The sequence below is a fragment of the Solanum tuberosum genome, unplaced genomic scaffold (assembly GCF_000226075.1).
Source record: "Solanum tuberosum cultivar DM 1-3 516 R44 unplaced genomic scaffold, SolTub_3.0 scf00140, whole genome shotgun sequence".
NCBI lineage: Eukaryota > Viridiplantae > Streptophyta > Magnoliopsida > Solanales > Solanaceae > Solanum > Solanum tuberosum.
Window position 1 is genome coordinate 1,077,445 of NW_006239064.1, and position 22,464 is coordinate 1,099,908.

The following is a 22,464-nucleotide window of genomic DNA, read 5'->3' on the forward strand; positions in this document are numbered from 1 at the left end:
GACCTCCACCTCCATAGCCACCAGAACGACCTCCACCAAAATCACTAGATCGACTACGCATGGTGCCTCCTCCAGAGGAGCCAAGGCGGCCAACATCTTTTCCCATTTCACTATACATTTCTGCTGCTCCAGCCTCTACTTTAATTGTTGGGAGCTTTTTTCAGCAAGTACATGCAGAAAAGATAATTTGATGAGAGAACAATTCTGTATATCAGAGTAGCATGGCAAGAAAGAACAGGGAAAAACTGTCAGCATCATAAAGGAGAGAAGTCCGGTCACCACCAGCTAGCGAATTTTCCATATTTAAGATTTGAAATTAGGAGATCAACCATAAAGAACTATTAGACGTGAGTATTGAGGAACTGAAAAATATGTCAGCCCAAAACCCAAATGAGTTTCAGTTCAAGATACGGCAACAGGCTCGTGTTCGACTTCAGCAATTCAAGAAAATTAGAAATACCAAAGATTGTCACAACTTATGCAGATTATAATACCAGAAACCAAACACGGTGTAACTAATATGGGATTAAATTATACGGGAATTTATATATTATCTTATATGGGATAGAAGGTGGAATATGGATTTTAAAACCGGAAACCAATTAACCAAAAAAAAAAAAAAAAAAAACCGGAAACCAAACATGGTATAAAGTAATACTCCCTCTGTGAGTACTTGTCCACTTTTGAATTGACACACCTATTAAGAAAACAATTATTGACATAATGAGTTTACCATTTTACCCCTATTAATTATGAAGTGGATGAATTAAAAATTTAATATTTTCAGAAAGTTCTACCTTTTTCAAAGTAATTAATTGAGGGTATAATAGGAAATTTTTTTTGTCCTTTCTTGATTTGTCAAAATGGACAAGTAATTAGGGACAACTATAAAAGGAAAAGTGGACAAGTAATTAGGGACAGAGGGAGTACCGATTTGCATACCAAGTTTATCTTGGCTTATACCTCAAACCAAACAACACCCTAGAAATAGACATTATGTGATTACCAGACACGAGCATAGCAACATGCATCTATTGCATTCTCCCTATCTCCATATGTGAAAATGACAACAAATCCAAGTGAGGATTAAAAAAGTAAAACTGCAAGTAAGGTATAAGCATCCTTACCTCAGTAAATCTGCATCCGGCATCATGTTCAATACCTTTTACATCCCTATGCTGTTTTGAGGAATGCATGAGAATGGCACTTCCTTTCTTACCAGCACGTCCAGTTCGACCAGATCGATGAACAAAGATCTCTGAATTGTTCGGAAGTTCGTAATGTATCACCTGAGCACCAATATCTCTACTTTAACTTCAGATAGCAAAAGAAGAAAAAGCAAACTGCAATTAAAGAAGACTCTAAAATTTCAAGCATAAACACATTTCTTCTCGTTCTTTTATGGATAACTGCATAAAAGACATTTTTTTCTTATAGTTATTGAATAATCACCCGATTAAGAATGGAGAATAGGAACTGCTTCCTTCCTTGTCCAGCCTTTAAAGCTCACTAGACATGCAGCTATTGTAAAGCCATTTTAGTGCGCTCTTGGTGCACATTTCTCTTACTGATAAAATATTTACTTATCCTGAAAAGGGTTTGTTTGTTTCTGAAAGGGTGTTCAGAAATGACCCTATAATTGGTGTGAAATTCGTTTCGATATACAATGCTCTCCAGATAATCCTAAAATTCCCAAGAATCTATATGGCACTACTTATATGTTTATCATAATTTCTTTAAAATTTTGTGTCCTACACTTTCTAAGATTCCATAAGCATGCAAGTCTATGTTATAGTAACTCCTACCTAGGTGACGGATGTATCCATTACTCTTTCTTAGTACCTAATACGGATTTATAGGCTTATCTTCCCTCCCCAGTTTTTCTTTTCATGAAGTGGAAAGAGAAGGGAAGACAAGGAACAAGAAATACTTAAAACATGGTTAAATAATTAGGCAAATTAAGCATGAAAGACGAACCAGATCAACATTAGGTACATCAAGTCCTCGGGCAGCAACATCGGTGGCCACCAATACATTAAATTGACCTTGTCGGAAACCAGATAGAGTTCTCTCCCTCTGGCTTTGTGAGATATCTCCATGCAAAGCTTCACACCTCAAAGTTCTTTGCATTGCACCCGCCAACCTATCAGCATCACGCTTTGTTTGAGTGAAGACAATACACTTGCCTCCTTTTGCATGCTCCTGAAGAATAAATATATGCTCAGACTTGAATTTTTTGGGGGAAAAAGAACAAGAAGTCATTTTAATCCTTATGGTGGGAGGCAACATATATGACACTGGATCAATAGGATAGACAAGAAATAGAACTGAAAAGAGGCTTATAGCATGTTTGGCCAAGCTTCAAAAATCAACTTATTTTGGAGAGCACTTCTAGTGAGAAACAATTTGTTTTTGACTAATCAATTTACAAAGCACTTTTGAGCAGCAATTGGTGTTTGTCTAAGCTTTTAAAAAATGTTTCTATGGGGTTGTTGGGTAGGGTGTATTAGGTAGATCAAATGTTGGTATAAAGTTTTAGTACAATGTTTGGTTGCAAATTTAAGTCTAATACAAATGATATCAGTATTACCTATACACCAATTCAGTACTATTCTTGTACAAAGTAAACCATGACATTAACAATACCAGTACAATTCTGATACTGATGCACCCCTATTCAGTACTATTTATGCAATTATGCAATGCATGTTATTTTTAATACAACAAACCAAACAGTCGATAAGAAATAATGTCGGCATAACTAATCCTAGAATAACTTGTCTTCGAACCAAGAGACCGCTAAGTGTATTTTTTCAAAAGTGCATGCTCTTCTTTTTTTTATGACAAAAGTGCATACTCTTCAAATAAGTACTTTTGGGTAGAAGCTACTTTTTTCAGTTTCTAAGAAACTGCTAAAGCTTGGCCAAACACCCCCAACTTAGGGGTAAAAAAAGTACAGCGTATTGGGCCTTGAGAAGCTTGGCCAAACAAGCTATCAGGCTATAGATTCATACCGATATTAAGGGTCCAAGAACTGCTGGTTTCTGACGCATCTCACAAGCAATTGAATACAAAGAAATGCCATCAGCTAATTTCTGGTCAGAATCTCCTACCTGCACACACATTTACACATAATCATTGAGCATAGAAAACTTCTAGGGTACTCAACAAAAATAAGACAGTAATTTAGAATAGTGGCCTCACAAGATCAACGTGAATTGGTTTCTTCAAGAACTTCTTGGTAAGTTTCAATATCCAACTTGGCATCGTGGCTGAAAACATCATTGTCTGATGTTTCTGCCTAATATTTTCTAGAATGGTTTCAACATCCTCTGCGAATCCCACATTAAGCATCTGATCAGCTTCATCTAGAACAACAAACTGGATATCCGACAAATTTAATGACCCTCTCTTCAGCAAATCAATGATACGACCAGGTGTCCCAACAACAATGTCAGTTCCCCTGTCAAGAGTACTCATTTGGCGTGAAATGGGTACCCCACCATAAACACACAGCGTATCCAAAACAGGAGCAGACTCATAAAATTCCTTGTCCACCTGGCGTGCAAGTTCTCTAGTGGGAGCCAAGATCAATGCTAAAGGGTTTCTTCCCCGTCTGTATAGTTTAAAATAACCAAAAAAATAATTCAGTTATAACGAATTTAACATTATCAACAGAGAGTCATCAATAACTCGAGAAAATGACAAAAATGGTCCCTTATTTTTGGTAGTAAGTTTTAGATAGTCCTTTAAGTATCACTTAAACAATTTTGATCCTTCAAGTTTGCCCAAAGAGAGCATTTTTTGTCTTTGTTGGATATTAACCAAACTCTAATTGTTAAATTTTATTGAAACAATGAAAGTAGAAAATATTTAACGGGAACTCACATTTAGAAGTACAAATTTTGTAGTCTATGTTGTATTTTGTCTATTTCAAGAGTTTGGTGCAATTTTTGTGTCTGGTGTAGGTTTTTATGTTGAGATTTTTGAAATTTTGACGGAACTTTCTGGTGTTTCTGGTTAAAAAAGATAATTCACAGTTCTGATGAAATTTAACAATCAAAATTTGGTAAATATTTGACCGAGACCAAAAGTGCTCACTTCTGGTTGTCTTAAAAGGATCAAAACCCCGCAGTTATTACTTAAGGAACTATTTTGACTCTACTACCAAAGATATGGGACCATTTTGATCATTTTCTCTCAATAACCCTTTGACAAGCTTAAGACAAGATGATATTTTATGTTGCTAACATATCTTTTTCTTTTGAAACTGAATGTTGCTACCATATAGACCTATTATTAAATAAACCCCACAAAGAAAACAGAGTGAACAAACCCCTTTTTTCTGTTGAAGCGAATGATCTTATCCATGATAGGAATGCCAAAAGCTAGTGTCTTTCCAGTTCCAGTTCTAGCTCGGCCAATCATGTCTGACCCCTGCATTGCTGGTTCCAAAACAGCTCTCTGATACAACCCAAAAGAAAAGAATCCATCTTGAATCAGAAACTTTTTCATAGACTTTCAGTTTTGATCAGAAACCAAAACTAAAACCAAATGAAAATATGTCTATTAGAAGAACGAAGATTTAGACCTCTCTTTCTTTATTTGGGGGAGGCTGAAAACAACATATTAATCGCAGCATATAAGACCAAAACACAAAAAAGAAAGCTCACCCAAAACAATCGACATCGACAAAAATAAGTAAGAAAGGATCTTCCACACCTGACACACCTCAATGTTCTTTACAGGGGGTTGTTTGGCCATGAGAATTATTCACTTTATTTCAAAATTAGTATTTGGTTATAAGATAATCCAACTTGGAATTGGATTCCAAATTTGGAAAGGCGCTCAACAACAACGACATACCCAATATAGTCACACAAAGTGTGAAGTCTAGGAAGGGTAGAGTGTATCCACGGAGCTTATCCCTGCCTCAGAGGTAGTGAGGTCATTTCTGATAGATACGCCCAACAAAAAGTAGTCCAAAACAAAAAGTAGTCCAAAGCAGCACAGAAAAGTAAGATAGTAACTAAAACAATAGATAGTAACACAAAAAAATAATACGATAATCGAAAATACAAGAGCTAGCACGTAGTAAAAGAAATTACAAGAGCAATACTACAACTATTAGTATGGTCTGATAGCAAAACAAGGCACTACAGAGAACCTCCTTCAAGCTTAAATTACAATTTTTCTTTCAAACACACAATTTATACATAAAAATAAGAGCCAAAATGCTTTTCTTTTTCTCAGATGGAAATCACATATATGCAGAGAGCCTCCAAGTCTAAATTACTCTTTCTATACACAAATATAGCAAAATAAGTACCTAAAAATGCAGTCTTTTTTCAAAAATAAAAACTATAACAGTTTAAAACACCTGAATTGGAAAAAGACTAGTAATTCCCCTTTGTGCCAAAGCAGAAACAATTTCCTCAGAAATCCCAAGTTTCGAAATCTCAAGCCCTTCTTCACAATCCTCTTCTAAATCCACCATCGCCATTGCCGTCGCCGTCGCAGCCTGCAAACAACAACCACCCCCATGAAACCCCTTAACACTATACCCAAATTTACCATCAACCCAGTTCATTGGTGGTGCTGATATAGTTAAAGAAGTGGTAAAGCTGTGAACTTGAGGTACTGGGAGGGCATTTCTGGGACTAAATTTGTCACTGAAGATATGGGAAATGGAATTAATGGACACCCTTTTTGATGTTAGTGAAGATGAAGACTTTCTCAGTAGAAAAAGACTGTTAATTTTGCTATATCTCAATGGACAAGGGAGAAAAGCCATGTTTTTGCTAGGGTTTTTGCTAGGGTTTATGGATAGGAAGGAAGGAAGAATTAGAGAGAGTGTTGAAGAGATAAGGTTTTCAAGAAACACTCAAAAACCAAATCCAAAGATGAAAATCTAAACTAGAAGGACTTTATTAAGATAGGGGGGAGATTTTTTGGTGCAGTATGAGAAAATGACTAAAATACCCCTTAGGTCTAAGACTCTAGTCGTTCGGTTCGCGGACTAAATTAGTCGAAAGTAGATATGGAAGCGTATGGGGTGATAAAAATCATGATGTTAATTTGAGGTTAAATTCTTTTTTTTTTGTTTATATATAGTTGATAATGAATTTAATTGGTGAAAATCATGTACCCATCGCTTTGTCACTAGTGAAAGGTGTGGGGTTAATTTAATTAGTTGGTATGAGTTAAAATAACGTGAGTTTAATTTTAGGGCACGTGTAGATTTTGGTTTTTCAAAACTGGTTATTTGAGTTGTTAGTGAAGAGTGATACCAATGTGCACTTCTAGTCACGACAACGGCATAAATATGGTCAACTATTAACGGATTGCATGGCTGAGTCATTTCTAAAAGTTTGATGACAAGTTAGAGCGTTTTGTTCACTTTGAAATGCTACACTATCATAAAGAAGGAAATAAAGTTAGTAAGAAACAGAAATGAGGAAATAGTACAAGGATGAAAAGCTTGCCAAGATAGGCAAAGATCGAGTCAAATCTCTCTATAACGACACTCATTTGTTTCCGATTTCTCTCTTTTTTGTTGCTATAGTGAAATGTTAGTATAGAGAACGTTTGATACACACCATAACATGAAAGAACGATATCACAGAAAACATGGATGTTATAGTAAAATGTAGTAGTTATAAAGGATTATTGTTATAGAGAGGTTTGACGAATGAAGCTAACGTAAATCGAGAGACATAAACAAAACAGAAGAAAGATCACAGATAAAGAACTCTGGCAATACTTCAATAGAAATCAATCTAAAAGACACACTATTCATTACAAGAACTCTTTTTGTTCTACTTATTTTAGGATCACAAATCACTCGTGTTGTTATCGTATTTGAGGGGTTTAAAGGTATCGCGTTTGCCTCCTTCGCGTCTTAGAATCCTAAGCATGGAGAAGCAAACTGAAGAAACTCATCATTTCTTTCTAATGCAGACAACTCTCCGTCTTCCAAGCTTACGATCACTTCAACTCCGTCCCCATTTTGGTTATCCATCAAGATGAACATATTGATTGGTAAAGTAGAAATATCAACTTGTCTTGGCCTCCCCCATCCAAAATTCATGTCATTTGATGGGAATCTCCTTAAACTACTAAATCTATACATAGGAATATCGTTGTTTGAGGTCCGTTCGTTTAGTTCTCTAGCTATATCAGATACCTTTGAACATAGATACTCTTCTGATTCAATGTATTTGAGCATATCTTGAATCTTCTCTTTACCTTTTCTAAGCTCACTAACTAGTCTTTCCCAATTCATCTCTTCCTTATTCGTTGCTGATACAACGAAAGGAAGAATAGCATTCCCGGTTAAGTCTGCTGGAACTAGTGCATCATTACTTGTTCCGCGTTGATCTACTGCTTGTATCAGTAAGGATGGTGTTGTATTGACACATCTGTATAGGAATGCAGTGATTGCTTCAACTGTCGTAGGACGGATTTGAGTTGTGGAATCAGTTAAGGACTTGAGAGATTTTAACTTGGAGGCTGAAAAATGAAACCTTTTTGATTCATTTTTGTATAAAGGAGGATCAGCAACTACTTGAAATGATGAAGAATTTGATGGTTTAAATATTGATGATCCATTAAACAGAGGAGATAATTTTGCTTCTGAATCGCGCGCTACCATAGACCAGTCCCTTAAGAATTTACCTAAACTGCAACCATCACTAACCTTGTGTGAAAGGCATACACCAAGCGCTACGCCACCACATTCAAAATGACAAAGTTTAGCTGCGACTAAACTGTCCATTGATGGGAACCATGGATCAAAAGGAAGTACTAGATTATCGATGTAAGTACGAGGGTGATCAAAGATACTACACATTGGACAATCAATTCGGACTATGGATAGATCGGCTCCTATGTCATTACATTCGACAAAGGAGTTGTCTCTTACTTGTCCAGCAAACGGATAGTATGACGTTAGGACTTTGGAAAGGGATTTTTCAAGAACTTGGGATATCTTCGTTGGTTCTGGCATGCTTGTCGTGGTGTTCTGTTTCGGGTAGAATAACAAAGCTGCCATGTAGGAGTGAGTCCCCATTTGATCCATAAGTGAGAGCTTGTGAATTCTATGTGAAAGTGGAGTTGGAGAAGAAGGTTTAATAATCTTTCTTGAAAGTGAAACAAGTCTTGAAGCAGACATTTTTAGTTAAATGAATACAAATGGTTTGTTTAGATGCAACGACACTTCTAACTCATGATGTTGTATATATACTAGTCTTGAAATTTGGCAAACTAGAGGTGTGGCCTAACAATAGACAAAAAGGTGCGCTAGGTGATTAATTCCCCTCTCGTCAAGACTAGGTGGATAGAGTTATTCAGTACTTGTGATTGAGGTGATTATATGTATCCTGTAGAATAGTCGAAGCGTGTGCAAGTTGTGTCTAACACATGTATGGAGTATGGTTATGTCATAAACATGATTAATGATGTGAACAAAGCTATTGTTTTCTAGAAATGTGAAAGATTATTGTCATGGAATTGGAAAAGGAAAAAAAAACAACTACTCCATTTACTAGTCATGTGTGGATGATTTCTTCTTCATCTCTATGCATACTTCTTTTTGTTCTTTTTATTATTGGTCGATATTTATTTTACATAGAGTGTTTATCGTTATTAATTTTTTTTTTAAGTATGATCGAATACATGGTTAAGTGATAAATGTATAGATGAAAGACGTCTTGAATTTGTTAGTTTGATATAAATACCGAGTGCTGATAAGTTCACCTGATGATGCAAATAACTTCTTTTTTTCTTGAAAACATCTAAAGCTACACTATGTTTTTAAGTAGGGTAGGTAAAAGACAACACAAGAGTAAAGGCCTATAGGGTGTGAGGGACATCTTATACATGCTAAAATTAAATAACCTATGGTCTGGAGTTTGGCCAAAAAATATTAAAATAATCACTTGCCTTTTGATCAATGACACACACAGCAAATACCCTTTGTAAGATTGACGAGAGCCGTCATATAATCGATTGTCCTGAGTGTCAGGTACTTATGATTCAACTAAAGGGCATATAATTTATCGACGTACTCCATAATAAGATTGTCACGTAGTTTTATCAATTCTTAGTCCTTTTATATAAATTCATATGTTTGTGCCACGTAAAAAGAATGAATTAGCAGGTTAATGGATCATTATCTCTTGATGATGTAACAAAATAAAGAATTCTCGTATCTCGCATGTAAAAGAATTAATATCTTAAATGGTCACTCAACTAAAAAGAATTCACAGAAAATCACTCAACTAAGAATTATTTTCATAGAAAATCACTCAACTAATTATTTTCATTAAAATTGGTTGACATGAAATTTTATACCATACAATATTTAACATACTCAATTAGGCTTATATAGTAAAAAAAATTTAGCAAATTTCTTTCTCTTTTTGAACAAACAGATCTCAAAATATAAAAGCATATGATACAAATAAATCATGTGACAAATAACTGATTCACCTTAGGTTAATTAATTTATAAGTTGTGGCAGTGTCATATACGTAAGTGTTGCCACTTTATTGTTTTCTATATCTATCACCTTATTCTATATAAAAATAATTTTTATTTTATTTTTTTACTAACATTTTAGTATTTGAAGCTTAATATTAAATTCACTTCATAAACTTAGAAAGAAATAAAAAGACAAATCACCTTAATTAACTTCATATTCATACGATTTTTAAGTTTAAGACACGTAAGTCTGAAGTTGATTTTGAAACGATTAAATTTATAAAAATTAATAAATTTTAATTAGGTCTTAAATGATGGTCTTCAAAGAGGTTGCACACTTAATGGCATCTACTAGGACCAACTAGTCAGCCCACCAAAATTCATGCCTAATGTCACTCTTAATCTTCGTGAGGTACTGATAAGATTTGTGTATATTTTATTCTCCGTAAATTTTATTTATAAGATTTTATTGAATATGTTATTATTGTTGTTATTCTTTTATCAAAATATCTTTTTATAAATGATAAAGTGAAATTATGAAAATTTTGAGTTTTTTCTTCTTCTTTTTTAATTTCTCATTTAGTGTTCAATATTCATTTTAGAACTTAATTCATATTTACATCGTGAAGTCTCACTTTGAAGGATACGGCTTTTTTTTTAATCAAAGGTGGGTCCATGCCTATTATATATCTAGAACTTGAATCTAAAACCTCTTATTAAAAATGAATTGAGTACTTATCACTTCATTACATTTTTAACGACAATGTGTGAACCAAAATTTTAACCTCAGAGGAAGAAAAAAAGTCTCTTACAAAATAACCAACTCATGGGAGTTTAAATATCTCATGAGTTTATTTTATTGCATCTTCTATATGGGACAATAATTTCACTATTTTAATATAAATAATGAATAAAATAATTTCGAGATTAGCTAATAATTAAGTTAAATATCAAATAAAATTATTCTCAAATATTATTTCAAAATTATTATTTGTATCTCACGTAGCAAACGAGCTCTTAGAATATGACATGTTGACCAGTACTTTTTTGGGTCCCCTTTTTTCTATCACTTTAGTCAAAATGGTCCACTAGTCACTTTAGAGTAAGAAAACCAAGATATGCATAGAATATTTCATTCCAATTAAGATTTGTAAGGTGGTAGTGTACAAGATTGAGTGACGATGTATGTTAGATTAAGCCTGTTAACTAGGTCGGATCGGGCTGATTATTGTTTTGAATTACCGAGCCGGACCGAGCTCCCCACTAATGGGCCTTCGGTCTCAGACTGAATAGTGATTTCAGTGAAATTACACCGGATTGTGACTCGTGAGACAAGTGTATCAGGTTAAATGAGGCGGGTTCTGGTTTGGTGGGCTAACAGACCGGGTTATTTCTTTAATCATCATTTGTTCATTCGAAAGTTTGAGAGTCAATTATCAATATAGTGTATTGTTATATATTTAATTGTGACATAATTATAACTATTTATGACAATAGATTGATTACATTTTATTATTTATATGTATACTTATAATATATACCATAAACACACACACGTGCGCGCATATATATATATATACACACTTATACTAAATATACACACAATATACTAAATATTTAGTAGAATATTTATATTGTATTATATACTTATAATATTTACTAAATAAAAGTATTTTTAATTTTTTAATGTCAATACTTATTTCAGTAATATTTGTTAACATTATTTTTGCAAGTATCGACTTATTATGGTGACTACAAATTTAATTTTAATATATGGTTATATAAAGTGATTAAAATTATTTAACTGAAGATATACTAATTTTATGAAAAATGAAATTAAGAAAGGAAAAGACTCAATGAGCCTTTGACTTTATTAATATATTGATAAAATTCAAAACATACAAAGTAACAAACTTACAATTAGTTGTCTCTAATAAATTATAAATTCTACATATTTCGAATCATATTTTCAATTCATTTTTTCTTACCGGGACGGTGAACCAGTAGGCCCCTACCGATCGATCTCTTAGTTCGGTATTTTTATAGACGACGATCACTGTCTCTTTTAATTGGTTTGATAGAGTACATTTGAGCATTATCAAGTAAATTCACATTATCGAGGACATGAATTTTAGATAGGAAGGAGTGGAGGTCGCGTATTATGGTAGAAGGATAGTAGGGATTGTGTGTTGTCTTGCCTTGCGAAGGTTTAGTGTCTTTTGTAGGCCTAGTCGTGCCCTTGTAGTTATTATCATATGTTGTTTATTGTATTCTGATTATCATATTATTCTATCATTAATATTGTCTCTCTTGTTGACTTTACACTTCTTCTCTTTTTAACCATTATGATTTCTTCTTCTTTTACTTGAGTTTGATACACTTGAGCCGAGGGTCTCTCGGAAACAACTTATCTACCTTCACAAGGTAGTGGTAAGGTCTGCATACACTCTACCCTCCATAGATTTTACTTTGTATGATTTAACTAGAAATGTTGTTGTAACACCTCGGATTCAGAAAAGGGAAATATATTCATTTGGCAACCACTCGACAAAGTAGCTCGAAGATGTCGAGTGTCGTGTGCTGTAACTTTAGGCGAGCTAGATCGAGCTCGCCGTTCCATTCGGTGAATCGCCAAAGTGAATCCCCCATCGCCTAATTGACTAGGTCCTAGAGCTGGCTCACTTTAATTTTCAGCGAGCTAAAGACTCACTCGACGAGTCGCCGAGTGGCCCTTGGCGAGCTTCAGTGGGTCTTAATCTCAGTTTTTAAGTCAGGAATTTCCGGGTCTTTTCAGATTATTTTAATTAAATATCCTGTTGTTTTACCCTTCACATAAAGACCTATATAAGAGTTTTACCCCAAATTTTAAAAGGATTCTCTCAAATTCCTAAAAAGAAGAACAAGTTCTTCCCCTCCAAATATTTCTCTCTCTATAACTTGAAGAAGAAGATTGAAGTTAGGGCTCAAGGTCAAGTCTCCATTATCCAATTGTTTGTGGGCTTTGATAGTAAGGTATGATGACTTTATTCATCCATGGAATCCTTGCATCCATGGAGCCCCTAAGTTCTCTAATTAAAAAATAGAAAATCCTCAATTTGAGTTAGGGTTTTCTTCTAAGTTGTGGGTCTTTATGAATGTTGATCCAATTGATTGGGTTATGATTGTTTATGCATGAATTGGGAAGATTACATGTTTTTAGGATGAATTTACAGGTACCCATGCTTAACCCATGTTTCTAAGTTGAAATTGATGTAAGTGGGTTTTGATACAAGAAAGGAGAATTTATGAATTTATGTGTATTCTTATAGGATAAATAAGGTACATTATGAATTGCTTTGAGATTAAAGCATACATGATGATTATGATATAAGTTGCTTTGAGAGTGAAGCATATGTTATGAATTGTTGATTGTAATTTTTGTGGAAGGGTGTCACCCCCCGAGCCTACACCCTGGGCGGGACTGACACTCGAAAACCATTGCTGGCCTCAAGCGAACCCTTGGCCTGGCTTACTAACTTAGCGGAAGACTATATGCATATTTATAAAGATCAATAGCACACTACTCAACTTAACTAATAAAATAACTTAGAATGTTTAATAGTCAACATTCAACTTGGCCAAAAATGGCAACTCAAGTGTCAACATATGAAATGAAAAGTAAAGACAACTGAATTCACTAACTGACTGTCTGACTATCTATGAAGCCTCTAAACAATTAAGATGGATGTCGGGACAGGCCCACGACATCCTAATGAACTAATACTAAAACTGAAAGTAATGTGAAGGAGTCCTCTAGAATGCAAAGAGGCTCACCAACAGACTCTGAACTGCTCACTGGATCAACGAATGCGCCGGATGCCGATCCTAGTAACTTGTGTCTGCATTATAAGACGATGCAGGCCAACTGCATCAGTACATTGAATGTACGAGTATGCGAGTTGGAATGCTAAAACAACATAAGCTCGAAAGAGATTATGAAAGAAACACTTACATTGGCTCTTCTTAACTATTGAATACTTAAATAAACTCATTTCATTATAAAGAAGTTTAAAACAAGTGCAATATAAAGAAAAACTGTTGAAAACATGCTGTCAATTCATAATCATAATATCATAAAAAGACAAACCATGCTCCCTCTCAAAGTCTACTTGTGCAATGCATGAATGAAGTCCCATACCCCCATTCACACTAAGCAGAACCCCTTGAGGAACCATGCTACTACTGCTGTGGGAGTTTCTCTAACCGACAACCATCACTTAAGAACTATAGTGATGATACAGTGCTTTACCTCACGCTGCCGAGGCCCATCCTATACATTGCCGTGATATAGGAAGCTAACTCACTAAGTGGATCCACTAGTCTATGCGAAAAGGATTCATCTAAAAAGTATCCCAAAAATACTTACTTCTTTATGTTTGTAAAAACAAAACTCTTTCTTTGGTTTGAGATAATTACTCAAAACTTAGCTTAAAAGCTCTCTTGGAAATCATAGTTTCCTCTTTACTGTAAAACTAGCCTGAAGGCTCTTTGAAAATCTCAGTTTCCGTTCTTATTTAAATGTGAAAATATTTTAAATCTCTTTGAGAATACTTAGTCCCCATATACTTTTGAAGAAAATGAACTTCAATCTTTACTCTTTACTCTTTACTCAACTTGACTGTAAGTCTTAAAACAAAGTTAAAAGCATTTGCAAAAGACTTCTTGAAAAGACTCGAAGAACTTCCTAAACTTGGCTCTTAACTTTCCTTGAATTTGAATTTATGGATTCAAGGTTATGATTCATGTTTTTGGATGATTTCTAGATGTTTAGAAGTCATTTAGAGTAGTTAGAATCAATAGGAAGTGTTAATACACTTTAGAAGGACTTAAATAGGCTAAACGACGAAAATTGGTGAAAAACGACGATTTGGGCGCATCCCGGGGGCGCCGTGCCAGCCCCAACTTACTGGGGCTCAAATCTGGCGCACTGCTGACGCGCCGCCCCAGCCTGCCTGGCGCTATAGGGGTGCGTCGCTCCAGCCCCCCTTCAGGCAAAATTCTGACGAGCTATTGATCTCGTTTTCTGATCCTAAATCATTTTAATTCGATTTTTTTCTCTCAAATTCACTTTAGATTCATGTACCCAAATCATATACACAAAATCTAACCCAACAACTTAAAGAAACAACACTTAATCATCAAGAAACTCATTAATCCCAACTTATGTTCAAGAACGAAATCAATTCAAGAACAACTATCAAGAACATCAAATTCTCAATCTTTTAGGACGAAATTACACTGAATTAAACAGTTTTGGCGCGTGGGTGAATGAACCCAACACTATGTGAACTCACATAACTCGTAAGATTGAATCCTTGGCGAAATCCGCTATGTGATCTCACATACCTTGTAGGGATCCCCCCAACGAAATCCACAAGCAAAGCTCCAAGAAATCGACGAATCCTGAACGTTCTTACTTCCTCTTCTCCTTTCTCCTCTTCTTTTCTTTTCTCTCCAAACCCTAACTCTTTTGGTAAAAGTGTAAACTGATCTAATTCAGCTTAGACCTCTAATTAATTACCCAAAAACGAATTAAATAAAGGGTTAAGGAAAAGACCAAACTACCCTTTAAAAATCCGGATTGGACTTTCCTTATTCCAACAACCCAACTTCCAAAGGGGATAACTCACTCATACGAACTCGGATTTGCGCAAACTCGGCGGCGTTGGAAAGATCCTTCCAAGAGATTTGAAACCATATCTGGAAGTACACCTAACTCATCCTGAGATAGGAATTATTTCCATTTGAAGTTGACCAAAACTCAACTTTTCCTAACTTAAACAAATTTCCAGATTTTAATTCTTTCCAAAAATGACTATTTCCAATTATAAGCTTCTTCCTAGTTATTTCAAATTGCGAGATGTTACAAAGGGATAGTTCCCCACTTGATTTGCTTATGTATGAATGTGAAAGACTTTCTCACATTGAATGATTCTAGGTTGAAAGGATTGCTCACCTAAAATGAATCTAAGTTAAAGACTAAGAAAATGATGAGGCTAAAGGCGATTACCCATGACCTCTAAATGAGAAGGATATGAGGTGATTACACATATTCCTTAGAATAGAATATGAGGTGATTACCCTTATTCCTTGAAGTTGAACAAGGGGCGACTACCCACGTTCCTATAATGATGTTCGACATGGAGGCGAGTACTCATGATCCTTATAGAAAAACATGGAGGTGAGTACCCGTGTCACATGATGTTGGACATGGAGGCGACTACCCATGATCCCATAGTAAGTTGGACAAGAGGCGACTACCCATGATCCTTTATATAAGGTAAGAGGCGAAAACCCATGAGCCTTTATAGGAAGGAAATATGTGATTCCCCATGTCTATAAAAGATAAGTTAAGATATGTTATGATAGGTGATAAGCTTGGATTGTTGCTTGAGTTTGCCTACTATGATGAGTAAGGAGGAATTAAGGTTACTTCAAGAAGTACTCCTTATATGTAAAATGATATATTATGTGTATTGATTATGCCTTATGCCTTATGACTTATGTTGTCTAACTTTTATGTTTATGTTGATGTTTGTGCAAGTTATCATATTTAGTACATTCTTCTACTAACACATACTCTTGCCTACATTTCTTATCCAAATGTAGGGTTCGGCGATCTCGACTCTCATCCCCGTGTCTAGGATCCTTAGTAGATGCAATAATTGAAGATTGGTGAGGCCTCATAGCATTCGAGGATTGGCCACTATTTCTTTATGTTCTTTTATTTTAGTTTGTGAACATTGTTGTATGGGTTGTGTCCTAAGATTCTATTGTACTAGATGGTTTTTGAGACAAGTGTATTAGACCTCCACTTCGTTTTATAAAAACTTTGATATTGTTGAATTGTTTTAATCTTATCGATTTTCTATTATCTTGACTATGAAAACTATGTGGCTTATATGAGGCCTCTCGGGTCTTGTATGCCATGTTACGTCTAGGGTGTACCCCGGGTCGTGACAGTTGTTGTTGTATAAACCTTCAAGGTAAATTATCAATTAATTGTATATGTATGGTGCAATTATAATGACTAAATATCCATGTTCAATCATTAACGCTCAACGTACATTTGTTGAAACTAGTTAGTAATAACTTGTTCAACATTCAAATCATGTATCGATGCATTAATTATGCAAAGTTTTCTATCAATTATCATAATTTGTAACAGTTTATTATATATAAAGATTGGAAAAGGGCTTAAAATATCCTTAAACTATTAGAAATGGTACAAAACTATCCTTCATCCACCTATTGACTCTCAAATACTCCTGATATCCACATCTTGCCATCCATCTTTGAGTCCAATATTGACCATTTTTATAAAAGATTATCTAATTTTTTTAAATACGTGACGACCATCTATTTGTTACAATTTAATTACTTAAATTAATTTACGAACCTATCTATTACTAATTACACCCGACCCAAATTAACTACACCCACCCCAAATTAACTACACCTGCCCCAAATTACATTTACCCCACCGATTAAAAAAATACACCCTTTATTCTAAACATTTCACTTCATCTTCCAACCTTCTTCCCCAATATATTCGTTAACAATCTCAAAAACACTACCTAAATACACACATGTATCACCCTATTTTAGAAGGGTCTTTTTTCCAAAAACGATATTTCTCCCATCAAAAGTCTCTTTGTGATGAAGAGGGGTTTGACAGACTCGACCAGAATATAAATAACTCCAAACATGTAGATTTGAGATAACTATCACTACATGTCATTTGATTTTCTAGTTTTTCATTAGTTAGTTGTAATATCAATAACGAGTTACTAAGTAGAAATTAATAAAATAAATTTCAAATAACAATAAATCATATGATAAAAGAGAATCATATTTAAAAAGATCATATAATAATTAATTTAATATAATCTGGAGAGATCCTAAATCTATAGAAATTTGAAACCTTCTCTTTTGAGAAAAGGATAAGTATATATATTTCTTTTAGTAGCTTTTATTTAAGACCCATAAAAGTTGACTTGGCATGTATATATATTTAGAACCCAATATAAACTTATTTATTCTAAAATTCAGAATTCATAAAATATAGAACTATTTATAGGATGATAAATAACACTATAAATATTTAATTCAAACATCACATTATCTCAAAAGACTAGTTTTTTATTCGAAATTGTAGGCGAATATATTGGAGAAGACGATTGGAAGAGGAAGTGCAATGTTTGTAATGAAGGGTAAATTTATTTTAATCAGTGGAGTCAATGTAATTTGGGTTGGGTGTAGTTAAGTTGACCGAGTGTAGTTAATTTGGGTCGGATATAATCAGTAATGGGTAGGTATGTAAATTAATTTAAGTAATTAAATTGTAACCAATAGATGGTCACCACGAATTTAATTATTTTTAAAATGATAATCCCCTATAAAAGTGGTCAATATTGGACCTAAAGGTGGATGACAAGGTATTTTAGAACCAATAGGTGGATGACAGAGGTATTTGGAAGCCAATAGATGGTTAGAGGGTAGTTTTGTACCATTTTCAATAGTTCAAGGATATTTTAGGCCCTTTTTTGTATAAAGATTACATAGGGATTGAATTATATTCAAAGGTATACCCAACAACATTGAAGACTTATATTTGACCCATGTTTCCTCGCTCAAAGATAAAAATGACCTTAAATGTGTCATTTGGCAAAAGAAAAAATTAAGAGTAAGAAAATAAAAGTGACAGTTGAGATATTTATAAATCATTGATGATAGAATAAAACTATACCAACAAATATAATTTAACAGATTATAACATTTACTTATTTATCTTTCAAATCATCAATACTAATCCACAGTATCATAAAATTATTTTTAAGTGTGAAAAATCTTTCAAAACGGTTAATGCATGCATAAAATATCAGTAATGATATTTATATAAATTAACTTTAATGTAAAATATTTGTTTGGTTGAATACTTCATAATAGTATAAAGGGAAAAGGGTCAAAAATACCCCTCAACTTTGATTTATTAGTTGACTATACCCTTGTCGTTAAAACAAAGTTATTTATACCCTCGCCGTCACTCAGAGGCGAATCTAGGATTTCAAGAAGACGGGTGCACCATTGTCATGGACGGCTTTGCCCCTTTAAGAAAAAGACAACTACTTTAGGCTTCCAAATTTGAAGGACCTCAATTATTTTAGCAATAACAAATATAGCTTTTTCATAAGAAAAATATTAAATACGATTTGTAAAAAAAAAAAATTATATTAAAAGAAAAAGTTATTAGAAGAAATTTGATATACCTAGAGTATTATGTCGCAAGAAAGATTAAATGCATTGGTTATATGAATTATTGATTGAAAAATAATTATTAAAATAATCCAATTATTAAAAAATATACAATTTTGCATCTCAAGAAATTTAAAAGAGAAAATGGTCTAAAGCCCCTCCAATCTATACCCGAACTTCCAAGTACACACTTCAACTTCACGGGTGTCCTATCACCCCCCTGAACTGTTTAAAACAGGAATTATTACAAATTTGAAGAGAGAAGAAAGATGCTATTTCTATTGATGCTATTCAGAAATTTGTTTTATCATGCTATTCAGATGGTGGGTAGGAAAACAAATTTGAAGAGAGAAGAAATATATTGTTGGAAAACAAATTTGAAGAAAGAAGAAAGATATTGTTGAAACTTGGAACTTGAAAAGTGGGTGGGAAGGAAACTTTTGAAGTCTTTGACTTTTAGAACTTTCAGAATTTAGGGAAAAGGGTCAAAAATACCCCTCAACTTTGGTTTATTAGTTGACTATACCCCTGTCGTTAACAAAATTATTTATGCCCTTGCCGTTATCAATTTCACCATTTATACCCCTCAATTGATGGAAATCCCCAAATTGACTCAAATTAACCCAAATTTAAAATAATAAAAAAAAAAAGACTCATTCCCCATTTTAAACCCAATGCCCGACCCGTCTAAAAACCTAACCCAATAAACATTTAACCCATTTTCCTTACCCATTCTTTTAAAAGATCTCAAACCCCACAAGTCGCCGGCACCGGCGCCGTGATTCTTTTAAAAGATCTCAAACCCCACAAGTCGCCGGCGCCGTCTTTACTCCGCCGCATAGTCGATTTTGATACCGCCATCTCCCTCCGTCTTTACACTCTAACTCACCCTATTCTCCCTTACTATTTCCTCAAAACCCTAGAGATCTCCGGCGATGGTTTCCTCTTCTTGCCTTTAGTCCTCTCACTACTCCTCTACCGTCTCGCTTTCTCCGATAGCAAAAATTCCAACATCTTCTTAATCAATTTACTCCTCGGTGGCATCCTTGACCTTATCGTAATCGGACCCCTAAAACACCTTATTCGGAGGCCCCGACCCGTTTACAACAAAAACATATTTCTCTCTTTTGTCGTCGACCACTGGTCCTTTCCCAGTGGACATTCATCCAGAGTTTCCATGATTGCTACTCTCTTTTATCTATCATCCGATTTCATTCGGGATGTTTTGATTCAGCTTCAATATGATTTAATTGTGGATTATTTGATGCTTATTGTGATCGGATGGGCTGCAACCACGTCGTGTTCCAGGGTACTTCTTGGACAGCATTTCGTATTCGATGTTATTGCTGATGTACTGGTGGGTATTCTCGAAGAATTGTTTGTGTTTCAGATTTTCAATTATGTGACACTGACCTCATTCTTCATATGACAAAGTTGTAAGCTTTATTCCTTATTGGTTGTGATTGTTGATGTGGAACGGGTCGGATCGGGTTAGAATTGGGTAATTTAAGTAAAATTGGTTAATTTGAGTCAATTTGGGAATTTCCGTCAATTGAGGGGTATAAATGGTGAAATTGATAACGGCAAGGGCATAAATAATTTTGTTAACGACAGGGGTATAGTCAACTAATAAACCAAAGTTGAGGGGTATTTTTGACCCTTTTCCCTAGTATAAATAATACCATACTTGTGTAGGCGTAATCATGAGAGGTCTTGAGGTCATACTACAATGTTTAAAGATTTCATAATTTTCAAAACAACAAGAAGAAAAAATAAAAGAACCAAAATATTTAGCATGATTAACGTTTGACTATATATATATATATATATATATATATATTCAATACTATGTACAATTTAATGTAAAAACTAAGTGAGATGACTTTTCTTAAAGAGAAAACTATTTGAGAAAATTGAACAACACCTTACGACAATGACTAAATTCATGAATTGAAGAACAACAGAAAATAACGAAACCAAAAAAGGTTCATATCTAGTTATCTAGAGAAGCATCATTTTCTATGATGTACATTGTTAAACATAGCAAACTACAAACCTATAACTTTTAATGGCCACACTAAAAACAGAAACAGAAACATGACTAGAAGACCACATACGTTGACAAATAGAGTTGGTGGATAGGGGAAAATGATAAATTCCTCTACTCATTTTCTTCCATATTAGGTGGAAACAGTAACTCCTTGGAGTTCTTCAAATCCATCATATTATCTTCATTCATGTTCACCTCCTCTTTACCATCACCTCTATTCTTTTCTGCCGCATCAACCATTTTGTTTTTGCTCCCGATTTCAAGCGTAGGCATAGTTGGGATTATTGGAGAAGCAACAGCTCTTGAACGCTTAGCACACTTAGAAGAGGACGATGATACATTCAATATTGATGCTTTGGGCACAATATTTATGCCTTTTGGAAGCTTGAATTTTGAATTAGTGTTACAACCAACAAGATTTCTACGGTTCATGGGCAGATCATGGTTGTGTTCACCAGAATAGGACACCAAGAAAAGGTTCTCACCCTTTGGGCTTTTCTCAATTGTTTTCTTTGCTTCGCAGAGTTTTGATGTACTACACTTATAGTAATTCATGTTATGTCATATACACATAACGATAATCAATTTTAGACAAATGTCATGTGTATACACCATTAATAAATTTTACTACTTTTTGTTATGAAAATTGAGAACAGAAGGGAACAAATATTCTATAACAAAAAAATGGTGAAGAGAGCGAACCTCAAAAATGGAGAACCTTTGATATGCTTCTGACCACACTTGTGCCATCTCCATATATCATTTGTGAGTTCCTCTTGCAACAATTCATAGATAATCGTTTTCGACTGAATTTTCCTGATTTCAAGTCAAAAGTATTAAAATCAAAATTCTTAACAGACACACATAAAATGTAATAGGGTGAGTGGTTACCTTGTTGTGGTTTGGATCAAAGGATTCCTCATGGAAAAAGTGAAATTGGGATAAATGTTAGACCTTATGTCAAGGTGTTTTTGTTGATCAATCAATTCTTGTGGTGTTGGAGTTATTGGTGGCATACACACTATTGTTGTTGGTGATGGAAGAAAAGAGCTTCGTTGGATAAATTGAGCTGGTTGAATGGGATGTAAGTACAACTCTTGGTTACCATTTTGGTTCATGATTTTGACTAGATCATTTGGTTTTTCCTGATGAGCAATTGGAAAATCTATAGAGAAAACTTTAGATAAGCCATTAAAATTAGTCATTTCATAAGCTAAACGTATGTCAAAATAATTTGAAACATCATTTGGAGAAGTCTCCATGCCTAAGTTAGGAGCTACATCATTGTTAGGTCTATTAAAATTACAACTTTTCACCACCCCACTTTTATCCCAATCATCTTCTCCCATTTTAGATCTATATATAATGATATCTAGTTAACCGCAAAAAATGGGGAAGGAGAAAGAAAATCGTAAAAATTCAAAAATGTGCTTATGAGAGAAACTAATGATGTTTTCTGCGAGAGCGGAGAGGGAAAAAGGATCTAAAGAGGGGACTGGCTTATGAAGGAAATAGATGAGTAAAAAACGTTTTAGCTGGTAGGAAATTAGAAATGGATGAAGAAAAGTGAACCATTTTTTCTTATTATATAGAGAAACTTAAAGGGGTACCTACCTACCCCGGCTCGTCCGCATTTA

General features: G+C 34.3%; 3 protein-coding genes across 9 annotated transcripts in view; all 3 read right to left on the bottom strand.

Moving 5' to 3' along the window:
• LOC102599073 (DEAD-box ATP-dependent RNA helicase 53-like) overlaps positions 1–5,908 on the bottom strand; it is a 7,551-nt gene extending 1,643 nt beyond the window's left edge. For 2 of the 7 annotated variants that reach the window (XM_006351932.2, XM_006351931.2), the window contains exons 1-7: positions 5,381–5,876; positions 4,337–4,464; positions 3,205–3,616; positions 3,015–3,113; positions 1,978–2,202; positions 1,128–1,289; positions 37–154 (exon numbers count right to left, since the gene is read on the bottom strand). In XM_006351932.2, the coding sequence (XP_006351994.1) occupies positions 37–154; positions 1,128–1,289; positions 1,978–2,202; positions 3,015–3,113; positions 3,205–3,616; positions 4,337–4,464; positions 5,381–5,794 (1,558 nt within the window). In that variant the 5' untranslated portion in view covers positions 5,795–5,876. Of the gene's footprint in view, positions 155–1,127; positions 1,290–1,977; positions 2,203–3,014; positions 3,114–3,204; positions 3,617–4,336; positions 4,465–5,380 lie in introns of all 7 variants that reach the window. The other 5 variants (XM_015310739.1, XM_006351930.2, XM_015310737.1 and 2 more) reach the window with 4 other exon arrangements.
• A 993-nt stretch (positions 5,909–6,901) lies between these two features.
• On the bottom strand, positions 6,902–8,173 carry LOC107061453 (acylsugar acyltransferase 3-like). Its single transcript, XM_015310713.1, has one exon. It carries the CDS (start codon positions 8,171–8,173, stop codon positions 6,902–6,904), a length of 1,272 nt encoding a protein of 423 aa, XP_015166199.1.
• Positions 8,174–20,938: 12,765 nt separating this feature from the next.
• LOC107061454 (probable WRKY transcription factor 27) lies at positions 20,939–22,176 on the bottom strand. Its single transcript, XM_015310714.1, has 3 exons — positions 21,719–22,176; positions 21,530–21,643; positions 20,939–21,362 (listed from the first exon to the last, which is right to left on the bottom strand). The coding sequence occupies exons 1-3, from the start codon at positions 22,174–22,176 to the stop codon at positions 20,939–20,941; spliced, it is 996 nt and encodes a 331-aa protein (XP_015166200.1).
• Between the last annotated feature and the right edge of the window lie 288 nt (positions 22,177–22,464).

Excerpts from the sequence above, each read along its gene's own strand:
- LOC107061453 (XM_015310713.1), bottom strand. The coding sequence starts at position 8,173 with ATGTCTGCTTCAAGACTTGTTTCACTTTCAAGAAAGATTATTAAACCT.
- LOC107061454 (XM_015310714.1), bottom strand. The coding sequence starts at position 22,176 with ATGGGAGAAGATGATTGGGATAAAAGTGGGGTGGTGAAAAGTTGTAAT. Across the intron at positions 21,644-21,718 it reads TTGATCCAAACCACAACAAG|GAAAATTCAGTCGAAAACGA; the intron begins GTAACCACTCAC and ends ACTTGAAATCAG. Across the intron at positions 21,363-21,529 it reads AAAGGTTCTCCATTTTTGAG|TACATCAAAACTCTGCGAAG; the intron begins GTTCGCTCTCTT and ends CTATAAGTGTAG.